Raw genomic sequence first — 12,537 nt, 5'->3', positions numbered from 1 at the left:
GGGTATGACATGCAACAAGGGGACCCAGTCAGAGCTGAACTGAGAATGCTAACATTCAAGTTCAATCTTGACCTTGGAAATAGTGACAAAATAATAACATTTACACTATTAGTTCTAATAGTAACATGGATAATACTACTGAAGGTCCACCTCCAGCCTTTTCCTGGACAACTGGCAGTGGCAACTGAACTCCGTCCTCTGACGAAGACTGTGAGATGCCGTTGCGAGAAAGTGGACCTTATGTTAACATTTTTGTTGTATTCAAATAAAAAAAACTCTGGATGGAAATAAACTCTGGATTTTGTAAAGCTGATAAGATTATTTTTTAGTTCAACAATAGAATATCAAACAATATATTTGCCAATATGCATTTTTAAGGTTAACACTAAATAAACAAACATTTTATGAGCTTCCCTTGAATTTATTTATCAAAGAATATTTACTACAGTATGTGGTGAGCACAGCATTCATCTCTGGTGAACAAATTATGGAACAGAGACACTGTTTCTAAATGACCTCAAATGAATCTTTGACATTTCAGGGCTACCATTTCTTGTTACTTAGTGGTCTGACATACAGGTTTTGCCAATACCAATATACAGTGAAGTTTGTGGTATAGCTAACAAAACTAGTTGCCTAAATTGGAAGTATGCAGGGGACTGCATGAGCAAGGGGGGGGGGGGGGGGGGGGGGGGGGGGGGGGCATCTGGCATTGAGCAAGAGTTTGATAAGGGCTCCAAACATACAGGTGTGATAAGCCAAAATCAATCAGCCAATTATGTTACCAATACAAGGGCAACCAGAATGAACCAGAGTATAATATAATTATGAGTTAAGGTTCCTGCATGTGCACTGTAGATGATGGGTAAAGAAAGCTATATGTCAATTTTACTGAACAGTAAATCCTAGAACAAATTTTTACTGTTGCCTGTTACTGTTGTCGGAGCAGCGGGCGGGAGGAGGAAAAATAAATGAGCGAGGCTGTGTTAAGAGATTGCACATTCAAAGTGGTGTTTGAAACGGAGACTGAACCCCCTCCTCACACGCTGCTGCAGTCAGTCACAGTAACGCACAGACCTGGTAGCGTCATTTCGCTCCTCCTGGAAAGCTAACCGCATTCCAGCAACAATCTCGCGACTTCATCTTAGGATCGACCTTCCTTCGAAATTGACCGCTCTCCCATTAGACTGCACTGAATTACTGACAATAATAGTCTACATTGCTCGTGTATTGCGGTGTTCCAATACAACGTTAGGTGCGGTGTATGCAGGCGGACAGAGGAGGAAGGCAGATGACGAGAGGATCTGGACTTAGTAAAGCTCTGTGTGTTTCCTCGTGAGCTCTGTGGATTTTTGTTAATATTTCATAAGGCTGAAAAGGCAGGCGGTGTAATCTGGATCCCGTTTAACGCGTCTGAATATCACGGAGAGTCACCGAGTTCAGCTCCTTGGACAGCGAACAGAGCTCCAGGCCGGATTTAATCACCGATCTCGACTTCGTATTAAATTTCTGTTCGCAAACAGCATCACCTGCCTGTTCATGTGTAAATGAACTACCTCACGAACTTCTACTCTGCTGTTTATTGAATTGCATTAAATGAATGGTGGATCGAAGTTCTTCAAACATGGTCGAGTAGATGAGAATTTCCACAGTGCTATTTCGGTTGAAGAGCAGGAGTTCACAGCAGGTGAATTAGGTTGTTGAATAGTACCCTAATCATATTTGTTTGTCAGCTGTTAAATATTTGAGTCAAAGGGCAGTCAAATAAAATCTGTGGCTTTTATGAATAGTCTATTCTAAACGTGCTCCCACCTGTGCCGGAAATCAACTTGTGTCGCTCATGGGAATTCAAAGCTCCTGACCCGCGCATCGCAGGCAACGCCACACAGTCACACTTGATCAGTACTGGAGGAATAAACTGACCTCATCGCTCTGCTGAGCCTCCCGCATCCATCAGCCATGGCTCGACTCTTCAGCAGGTCCGTCCTCCGCTACTCTCTGACCCTTACCCTCACTGTACTACTCTCCTGCTCCCGTCCGGCTCTAGGCAAGAAGAAGCTGTACATCGGAGCCCTTTTCCCCATGAGTGGAGGCTGGCCCGGAGGACAAGCCTGTCTCCCTGCCGCTCAGATGGCTCTGGACCTGGTGAATAAGAGGACCGACATACTGCCGGACTACGAGCTGGAGCTGATACACTACGACAGTATGGTGAGTAACAAACTGGGCTACCGCACAGTTTATTTAATTTTCAGTATAGACTCAGTTCTTTCCATCTTTCACTCCATTGTTAATCAGAATCATAATTTAATGGATTAGTCACATGAGACTACAGGTGCTGTAGGCCTACCAGGAAGAAAGATCAGCACAATACAACGATTAAGACACTATTTTAGTGTGCAATCAGTAGCATCACTTTAAATGTTGAGTTGTAACCCACTAAATGCGTCTTTATGAAATGAAAGCAAAGATTGCTTGAATAAACAGATTCATGTGTTTATGTTGTTGAAATTTTGGAATAAAAAAAATTTGTAGCCTACCACTTTCAAAGAAGGCACCCGTTATGAAGAGCTGTAAGCTGAAACCATTGGCTTTATAAATGGTTAATAAATATTTTTTCATCATAACGCTTTATAGAACGGTTTAAAGCCATAAATGAAAAACAATGTTGCATTTGCCAGGTTGTGAAAAGTCCCTTGTAGTGGCTAGATGATTTGACCCCTAATTGCTGGTAAAAGCGTGCAGAGGATCTCCACCAAAATCAATTATAAACAACTAACACACCACACATGTGATGATTACAGCCCTCCATTAAATAGTTACAATAATTTATAATTACAGACTTGAAGACTAATTACAAAGTGTGAGACCCACAAGCATTTAGTAATTGCTTGTAAATGAATAAATAAATAAGAATAAACATCAGGCAGTTGGATTTTTTACAACCTGGCAATGTCCAATTCGTTCTTATCGATGACATATAACAGACCAATAACAAATTACAGCTTTATGATTTATTAGCAGTTAATAAAGCAGTTAGTTACAAAAAATGGTAGAGAAAAGGCTAACCTTTAGACTTTTGTGAAAATGACATTGTTTGTGAGGTTGTCATGTCTGAGGTGAAAGTATAGATTGCATCTCCAAATGTACCGATCATATTCATATGTTTGGAGTCCACATACATGACTGTTTCACTGTGGCTGTATGATTTATATCTCCAAAATGATTACTTTTCTCACATTATCTTAGGCTACTGTCAGAATATTTGACAGTCCTTTGTTTATTGTATGTTTTAAAATGCAGCAGTCAGGTCATAAAATGGGTCGCAGCCCCGGAGAAATGTTCCACCTACTGTGTGGTGGCGTAACAACTCTGTGTGTGTTTGCATTAGAACAGCTTGCACATGTTCAAACAGCGGCACACTATCTGTATACCCTGTCTACTCACCATAGATAGAAACTCATCTAAATCTCTTGACTTCAACTCAACCTGAGCTCCAAATGTCACTAAAGCATCTTAAATTCAAATGAGATCTGTGCAGGAAAATAGACCAGGAGTTGATGTGGTAGAAGAAACACAATTAGAAACAGAATGTAGATTGATGTTGCAGTGACAAACAAAGGTGTGATGGTCAGGAGGATGGCTGAGCACATGCTTTCATATTACTACATATTATTGTAATATTTTATATTACATTATGAATATAAAGATTCACCTTCCATGCTTGTAAGCTTACTGTAGTTGGTTGTAGGCCACCAGTACTAGTGTGAACTACTCGGATATAATATGTGAAACCCTAGATATAATAACCAATGAAAGTAAGGATATCTTCCTTTTCAGTGATCTTAATATTGATTGGTTCCATGACAATTGTCTGTTATGTTAAAAGCAGATTTCTATGGCCAATGTTTGCAATCTTACCCAGGTTGTCAACCTACCAGAATTTTTACAGAATGATACAAAGATTTACAATGGTTCAAAATATATCAGGAAAATTATGCAAACGGTACTTTAAAAATTTTCAGGGATGTTAGTGAAGTTCCATATTCTGCTGGAAAAGGTCTGTAAAAGGAAGTAGTGCACCATGATTAAGTAATGAGTTGAGATCTTTGATGCTTCAAAGGGACAATGCCAAGGCTGATGCTCAGAAGTCAGGGTGCCTTTAGATAGAAGCCTTCACTGCAAGTTGAGAAACAAGGTCACCAAGTCAAATGACTTCAAAAAGGAAGAATATTAAAAAAAAAAAAAAAAAAAAAGCAGCTCTACAAGTGGAAAACAATTGAAATGTGTAGTCAGGAAGTCAGGCAATTCTTGAAAATGTGTGGACTATGCAGGTCAGTTCATTAACAAAGTTGCTAATTATTTGAACAACTTTTTTATAAACAAGGTGGAAAATTTGAGATGTTGAAAGCAATGCACATGTATGCATTTTAAGGGTATTCTGAGGGATAAAACATGCATTTTTGCTTTTGATAAGGTTAGCTAGGACAAAGTTTGAGGAGATTGCTCTCTCTTTCAGATTAAACAAATCTTGGTATGGATAACCTGGAAATCAGTTTATGGAAAAATAGTTTAAAATTATGGCTAGGCTGCTTTCCAAACCAATAGGTCATAATTTTAGTAAATGTTTACTCATTGGAGCCTCTCCACAGGTTTGGAAAAAGTCTGAAGTTCTAGCTTTACTTAAAGACAGAAAAGCAGGTTTCATTGGCTGGAATTGAAGGCCTGTCAGTTTACTCCCAGTGCTGAGTAAACTAGAGTGTTAAGGCTGAGCTAGTGGACTCAAGTGTGAGAGACAGAGAGGACAGGAGACTGGAGTTTGAATAACGAGATGAATCTATTGCAGGGCCAAATGGAATGGGATAAGAGCTGGAGAGGAGCTGGGCAGGAGGAATGATTGGAAGCACGGGGACTAGGCTGGTGGCTGATTGTGTCAAGCAGAAGGAAAGCTGGAGCTGAGTGGAACTGAGAGTTCAGAGAGTGTGTAGCTGGGGTTGCTGATGTCCAGAGTTAAGTAGCAGACCTGATGAGATTAAGGTAATGAGTACAGAGATCAAGCAAGCAGACAGAACTGCAATAAAAGGAGAAACAGTATTAGTGGAAGGTAAAGGCTTGAAAGACTGACTGAACACAAATTACCTGGCAGCGTGGATGTTGCGAAGCTGAGTCTTTGTAGTCTTGATTACAGGATAGAATGCAGTTGGAGAGCCTCTGCTCTGACACATTTTTCTCCATTTGGGCTGTCAGCAAATATTCTAATATTCGATTCCCAGGTCGGGCCTTTCTGTGTGAAGTTTGCATGTTCTTCCCGTGCATGCGTGGGTTCTCTCCGGGTACTCCGGCTTCCTCCCACAGACCAAAAACATGCTCATTAGGTTGATTGTGTGACGTGTGTGCACGAAACAGAACCTTGGAGCGGAAACGGAAAAGGTTGAACAAAGATTTATTTTCAACAGGGGCAGGGAGTGCACAAACAAGTACAAAAAATCCAAAAGGGCTGGAGAGTGCTGGGCTGTGTGGGAGACGGGAGGCACTGGAAAAGAAGAGGAGAGACACGAGTTAGACACAAATTCAGCAGTTGTCATGAGAGACAGAATATCAACTTTTCACAAGAGAAAACCAAGCCAGCAGATACCACGCAAGCTATCAGGATACTCTGGCGCCGAGGAGTGTCTCTGCAGGCCTTAAGGCTACGTTCCCACCAAACGCCTCAAATCGTGCCTCAAATGAAATCGCGTCGCGCCAGACGCTCCAGTTTTGACACTGGTACAAAACCCCTTGCGGTGTCATCACGGCGCGCGACAAGCCCGCCCAACAACAACATTTCATTCTCTCGTCGACTACGTCCGTACGTCAGCACGTCGATGACGATCTCAACGCTGATAGGCTGTCGCGGCGCGTCTTCACGCGAATCCGCCGCAAAAGTTCAATAATTTCAACTCGAGCGATGAAGCGATGGCGCGGCCAACGTGTCCATCGCGCCGCGCAATCGCGGCCATCGTGTCGCCCGGCAAAATGACGCTTCAAATCGCGTCTTTGCATTGACTTTGTATGTAATCTTGCGGCGCGATCTTGTTTCATCGCGTTTGGTGGTAACGTAGCCTAAGAAGGGACACTGATGGTAAAGCAGGAACAGGTGTGTTCGATCACTCCTCAGCGCAGCAGGGGGGAAGGGTGCCTCAGGAAGAGCAGGTGACAAGTTAGCCCACAACAACCCAGTCAGGAACCAGTGTCACCAAAATAAAAGTCCATGAACCTACCAAAATAACAGCCCAAAGCATACAAACCACAACAGATTGGTGACTCTAAATTGCCCCTAGGTGTGAGTGTGAGTGTGAATGGTTGTGTGTATGTGCCCTGCAATCGGCTGGCGACCGGTCCAGGGTGTACCCCGCCTCTCGCCCATTGACAGCCGAGATAGGCTCCGGCCCCCCCACGACCCCGAAAGGGATAAGCAGCATAGAAAATGGATGGATGGATGGATGGATGGATGATTATTATTATTATTACAGGACCGTCCTCAGATCAGGTATCAATAATCAAACTGTGGATTCAGGCTTTTCAGTAAAAATGTCAATGTTGAAAATGCTATTTTACATATATCAGGTGAAGAGTAAAGGGTTGAAGACCGCAAGGCTTGATAAAGATTTGACAAGAACAATGGAGGTCATGTTTGCACATCCCTGACAACAACTGGGGGAAGCAAAGCTGAGTTATACTACCACTATTTGCGCCTTTAAGGTTTATGTGTGCGTGCCTGTAAAGACATGTATGAATGCATGTGTGGGTTAGTAAAAAAGAAAGAGGGAAAAGTGTTCAAAGCAGAAAAGATCCTATTTGTTGCAGGAAGACACAATTGCCGTTTCTTTATCACACACGGTATGTGAACTTGAGTTCATCAGCTGTTGGTCTGGTCTTTAAACTGATCAAGTGGCAGCAAACTATCACCAAGGCCCAACAGCACCGGGACACACAATCAATGTAACATGCTAAATACACAGACACAAGCAGCAAACACATTGGCTGATTTATTTCAAGCAGCAACAGCAGGACTCAAAATACAAACAATTGATTAGGAATGATACATCTCCTGTAGCAACTTCACGTTGCAGCGGAAAGGTGAAGTACAGTAGGGAGCATGGATTCTTAAATCCTTGATGATGTCATGACAGTATTGCGGGGATTCCCTGAGTCCTGGTGCCAATCCCCTATCTTTGTCTGTGCCCTGCCTGTCTGTTCTTACCCGAAGAAACTGGACTTGTTGCTTCCTGGATTCAGTACTCTTGATTTCTCAACACATCTGGATTCACCTGTTGCTCTAGTCACCTGTTTCTCACCTGTTGCTCCTGAAGCTCCTGGGGAAAACACTCTGCCAAGATCCCTTTGAGAAATAAGACTTAATAACAATTCTTTACATGTCAGCAGAAACTCATTACTCGAGAAATACAAGATAAAAGGCATCATATGTCAACAGCTTTGTCAATTCAGCATCAATATAATCCATAAAGATGAACAGTATTTCTGTACAAACTAAACATATTTTGGATTTTGTCTGCCAGCCTCCGTTGGTTAGTTGTGCTATTTTAGTTGGAGATGGCTGTGGGACTGAGAGGCGAACGGTTTCAAAAATTAAGATTCTCACTAAAATACAGCCTGGATGGTGTATCAGATAAATGTCGAATTAAACACTGGCTCTTAACACCTTTAATTCACCATTTAGCATCAGAGAGAAAATAGGGTATGTCCTCTGAATGAGTTGAGAGTGAGACATTGGGAAGCATTTGTGGGAAGCAAATAAAAAAAGCATTTGCTTACTTGCTGTGTTGCATGTAGTTTTGAACAAGGAAATCCGCAACTTTCTTTTAAGGGCACAACAGCCAGTTCAAGACAGGACATGGCAAACTGGTCATGTGGTAGTAGGGGCATTATGACCACGCCCTGGGGCATCCATGTTTATTTTGCAGTGTGTAGGTATGAAGATCTTTTAAAAGGGATATTTACATCAAATTACTAGTACATGAAATAATTTACTGGCAGTATGCCTCTTATTGTATTGGTTTGCCATCTTATGAATGTAATGCGCAAAAATAAATATTTGAATATTTAAAATCTGTTTTCTTTGAGATGGAATAATTGAACGTCATTTTTGGCCAATTTTGACAGTCCCAGTCTCCACTCAGGCAGTCACAGTGTGGTGTACACAGACATACAGGGAGAGAAAAAGAGAGAAAGAGAGAGAGAGGAGAAGCTCAGAGGGAAACAAGTTGGTTACTCCAGTTTAGATGATATCCCAGGGGCAGATGTAACAGTTTCAAACATACAGCAGAAGGATTGATAATGTTTTGAATTTCAAAATGATCAATGAAATGATGAGGCCTTGATGATCACTTATCAGAAGGTCAGTGGTTTGACCCCTGGCCTGGGCAGTCTATGTGTCAAAGTGTCCTTGGACAAGATACTGAACCCCAAATTACTCTAGATGCTGTGCCATCAGTGTATGAATGGTTAACGCTAGTAATAAGCAGGTGGCCTAGCTACCATTGTATGAATGTGTATGTGAGTGGGTGAATGCAGACTTGTGTTGTAAAAGCACTTTGAGTGGTTGTCGGACTAGGAAAGGGTTATATAAATAGTCCATTTCCCATTTGCCTTTTGGCAAGGGGTGTAAGCTGGGGTAGGGGCTGGATGGAAGGCAGCTCCAGTCTTCTTTCCTGTCCATGATCCTGCACAGACAGAACTGCAACCCCTGCCCTCTAGAGGAGAGAAAGGGGGATTGATAAGTGTGCAGTGAACAAAGTGAGGTGCCTTGGAAAATCTATTGATGATGGTGAAGATGGCTGTGTTATTGGTAGATGGGGGAGACCAGAAGCATAGTCTAGAGCTATCAGTGACCTGGGACTCCTTGTTGACCGAAGTGGGTTTAGTAGAGGTTTTGTTTTGGGCGCAGACAGGCCTTAGACAAACTCCCAAAAATCATCGTCTTTGCAGGGCCATCAAAAGCCCAGAGCCAAGTGTTTGGTTCACAGGTGACAGGTCAAATAAGTGAGCCCACTGGAAAACATCTGAACACACAGAGACAGGGACAGAGAATGTGTTAATGGGACCATTACCTGAGTTGGGTTGTTCTTCCTGGGCTTGACGGACACGTTACTCTCACAGGAAATGGTGGCACTGATACAAGTGGGTGGCAGGATGGAATCTGGCTTGGAACAGGGGTTATTGGCAGTGATCTTGTGCGAAAGGGCGTTGGGCTTAATGTTTTTAGAACCTGAACAGCAGGTGAGTATGAATTAATCTGACCAAAAGACAAGGCCCACCTGACTTGCTGTCAGTTCAGACGTTTGGCGGTCTGGATGCAGAGAAGTTTTGTGGTCTGTCTACACACCCACTGTTACCAATGTCATAATTTCTCTCTGCCAAAGGCAGCTAAGGAGAAACAAATGCACTACCCTGGTATCAAAAATATCCACCTCCGCAATGAGGTGGAGATCTGGGTCTGCTTGAATGAGTGACTATGGGATCCAGTGGAATGGGGACGAGGTGGAGGTGAGAGTGGGAAGGGGTGCTGCCAGAAGGCTGTAGTTTTAGTAGACTGTAGTTCACATACCTGTAGATATGAGCAACCCGAAGAGTTGCTTCAGGTGATGTGTGTGATAACATACCCCAAAAAACACACAGGTGAAGTATGCAATTCACATTTCTCTGCTTTGACAAATAATTTATTCTCCAACATCCTTTGCAGAACTTGATGCACATGTTACTGGTGTACCTCAGGGTTCTTGGAGAAGATTGGAATCCAAAAAAAAAAAAAATAGACAGAAGCCAAACATCAAACCAAAAGTTCTGAAACAGTGTATAGGGGCATTGGGAAGACCAACTGGTATTACCAGATACTCAAAGTGGCCTTAAAGGCTGTTTTCGTCATTCCCCTCTCTCCACAGAAATCAGTACATGGTCTTGAAATTCTATCTGTTGTCCCAACAAAGAAAAAAGAGCCCCCACTGGAGAAGAAGGTCTTCTAGTACCAGCAGCCAGAGAGTCTTGAATGTACTTTACTGTGGCATCATGCTAGGGACAAGAGAGATTGTACAACTGGCTATAGGTAGGAAGAGCCCAAGGCTGCAGATCAATAGTGCAGTTGTATGGTAGAGGAGCCAGGTCATGATACACATGAGGAACTGCAGACAGATCTGAAGCACAGACAAAATAGGAGCCAGGGCAGAATGCAGGCGATTTGCATGTCAAAAGGCATTGCAAGAAACAATCTTTCCAGTAGACCAATCTATATGAGAACTGCACAACATTTATCTGGGATGACCAAGAACAATTTTTCATTGATCTGGGCAAGGAAATGGCAATTGAGGGCATTAATCTTGATGGGTTAAAGCATTGGGATGGAGTATAAGCAGGATGAAGGACTGGCCTCTCCCCACAAGGGTGCTATTCAGCAAATCTCTGGAGGGAAATGAACAGGTAGAGTATCTCCTACTGCCAAGCCTTCTCTTTCATAGGACGAAGGGGACAAGAGGAGAGGAAATGACCAACCTGACCACAATATAGGCAACTTGCTGTATTGTGGTCACGTTGCTGTCTTACTTCAGGTAAGAGAAAGGCCTGGCCAAGCTGCATCAGGTCAGATCATGGAACAGTGACAAATACAGAAGACATATTAGATGGCATACTCTTACCTGTCCTCTCCCTCCAACTTGGTTTGCCAGAGAGATTGACTTGTCCAGGCTGCTGGGCTCATCTCGAGACACCAATACATCTTTGATGGTTTTGGACAGTGTGAACTGGAAAACCACCTGGAGCATTGGTTATTGCAGCCACTTTAAGAGAGAGTGCAAAGCTTAACCACAAGTTTAGTGACACTCCAGTAGCCTCTACTGAGGGAAAAAAGTCTTCTGGTCTGTTTTTTTTTTCTTTGGCATATTTATGGGGCTGTTCAAAAACTGTTCAGCGCTTTACAGGCTACTAAATCACCATCATAGGGAACTGGATGAAGGACAAAAGGCACACAGGATGGAGGGGACGGGCTACTGGCACGTGAAACATGAAAAACCACATTTTCGACCCGTAAATTCCCGCGAAGTTTGTTGATTTTTGGCGATTTACGGCAAGTTTACAGGGAACTTCGCCGGCTCTGAATATCGTCAGAAACGAACCATCTGTCAGTGGGGGGCGTGGTTAATCGCGCCTTCGCGAAGGTGCAAATAGCTCTAATTAGCACATGAATGCTACCGACGTGATCTACTCAGGCTGGCCTGCTGACTTCACAAACAACCATTGGATGATTCCACAGGCATTTTAAAAGGAAACCATCATGTGATTGGATAGCAACTCCAATCACATGAGTGAGTGATCATGTGATTGGATGACAACTCTGCTGCTATTGGTCATCTGTGCGCCACAAATAATAATAATAATAAATACATATTAAATTAAATACTATATAATAAATTAATATATTAAAGATTATTAGTATATTGTTATATTTATGTATATATAAAATATAGATGATATATATATTTTATTTGATTGATGATTCATTGATTTATTTGGCGATCCACCTTCTACACTACCACACAGTAGAACTCAAAGAACACAGTTGACAGAAACATTTTGAAAAAAGTCTTTAATGAAATTGTGCCACACACATTAACAAGGGAAGGAAAAAAAGAAAGGAAATGTGGGGGTTCACACAGTCTCTGAGTTGGGCCATGCCGCTGTTCTACGGTGCATGCCTAAGGCATCTGAAAATGCCTTTTTGCTGCCTCTGGGTCATACACAGTTGGTGCCGGTCGCTGATGGGGACTCAATGCAAAGCCTCTTGCGGTGTGTCGCCACATATTTTGGGTCGCTCTCCAGCCGCTCTTGAAGTGTCTGGCAGAGTCGGGAGAGCCTCTGACTGCGGAAAGATGGAGGCTTTACGACCCACCCAGCTTCCCCTTCCACGGTGTCATCCTCAACAGTGACCCCCTGCCAAAAATCTATTTCCTGCTGGGTGGCTAGGACACTCCTTCTTGCTTCCAGAAGCTGTAAATACAGGTATTAATATAATATTAGTACTGGAAAGAAACAATAACATGTGATAACATATGTGACAATGTTTCTCCAAAACAATGCAGCTAATAAATAAAATTCAGCCCATTTATACATTGTTGTGAAAATAAAGCGGCATTCATGTAAGTCTTACCCGCTTCCTTCTTTGTCTGCTGCGAGCTAAAATCTTCACAGCTGCTGCCTGACCTGAAGGAGCTGGCTGGGCATACCTGAAGCTCCTCCGCACCGTCTCATAATATGTCTTACAGGCCGCTGGAAGAAAATATATATTTGTTTGAAATAATTAAAAAGGCTTCAGGAAAGTAAAAACAACAACAACAACAACAACAAACAACAGAAAGGGGTTAAATTAAAAAAAAAACTTACATAAAAGGACTCCTGTCCACAGCATCCATGTCTGGGCTCGCAGTTAAAGTGGCCATCAAATATGACTTCACCGTTTCGTTGTGGGGCGAGTTTAGTCTGTAAAACACAAAA

At 42.6% G+C, this 12,537-nt stretch overlaps 1 protein-coding gene across 3 annotated transcripts in view; it reads left to right on the top strand.

Moving 5' to 3' along the window:
* Positions 1-1,041: 1,041 nt before the first annotated feature.
* The window catches only part of gabbr1b (gamma-aminobutyric acid (GABA) B receptor, 1b), a 248,522-nt gene continuing 237,026 nt past the window's right edge, over positions 1,042-12,537 (top strand). For 2 of the 3 annotated variants that reach the window (XM_070984005.1, XM_070984004.1), the window contains exon 1: positions 1,830-2,208. In XM_070984005.1, the coding sequence (XP_070840106.1) occupies positions 1,960-2,208 (249 nt within the window). In that variant the 5' untranslated portion in view covers positions 1,830-1,959. Of the gene's footprint in view, positions 1,688-1,829; positions 2,209-12,537 lie in introns of those variants that run through there. The other variant, XM_070984003.1, reaches the window with a different exon arrangement.

The sequence above is a fragment of the Chaetodon trifascialis genome, chromosome 17 (genome assembly GCF_039877785.1).
Source record: "Chaetodon trifascialis isolate fChaTrf1 chromosome 17, fChaTrf1.hap1, whole genome shotgun sequence".
In the NCBI taxonomy this organism is placed as follows: Eukaryota; Metazoa; Chordata; class Actinopteri; order Chaetodontiformes; family Chaetodontidae; genus Chaetodon; species Chaetodon trifascialis.
The sequence above is the reverse complement of the archived record's forward strand: the minus strand, read 5'-3'. Positions and strand labels throughout refer to the sequence as shown.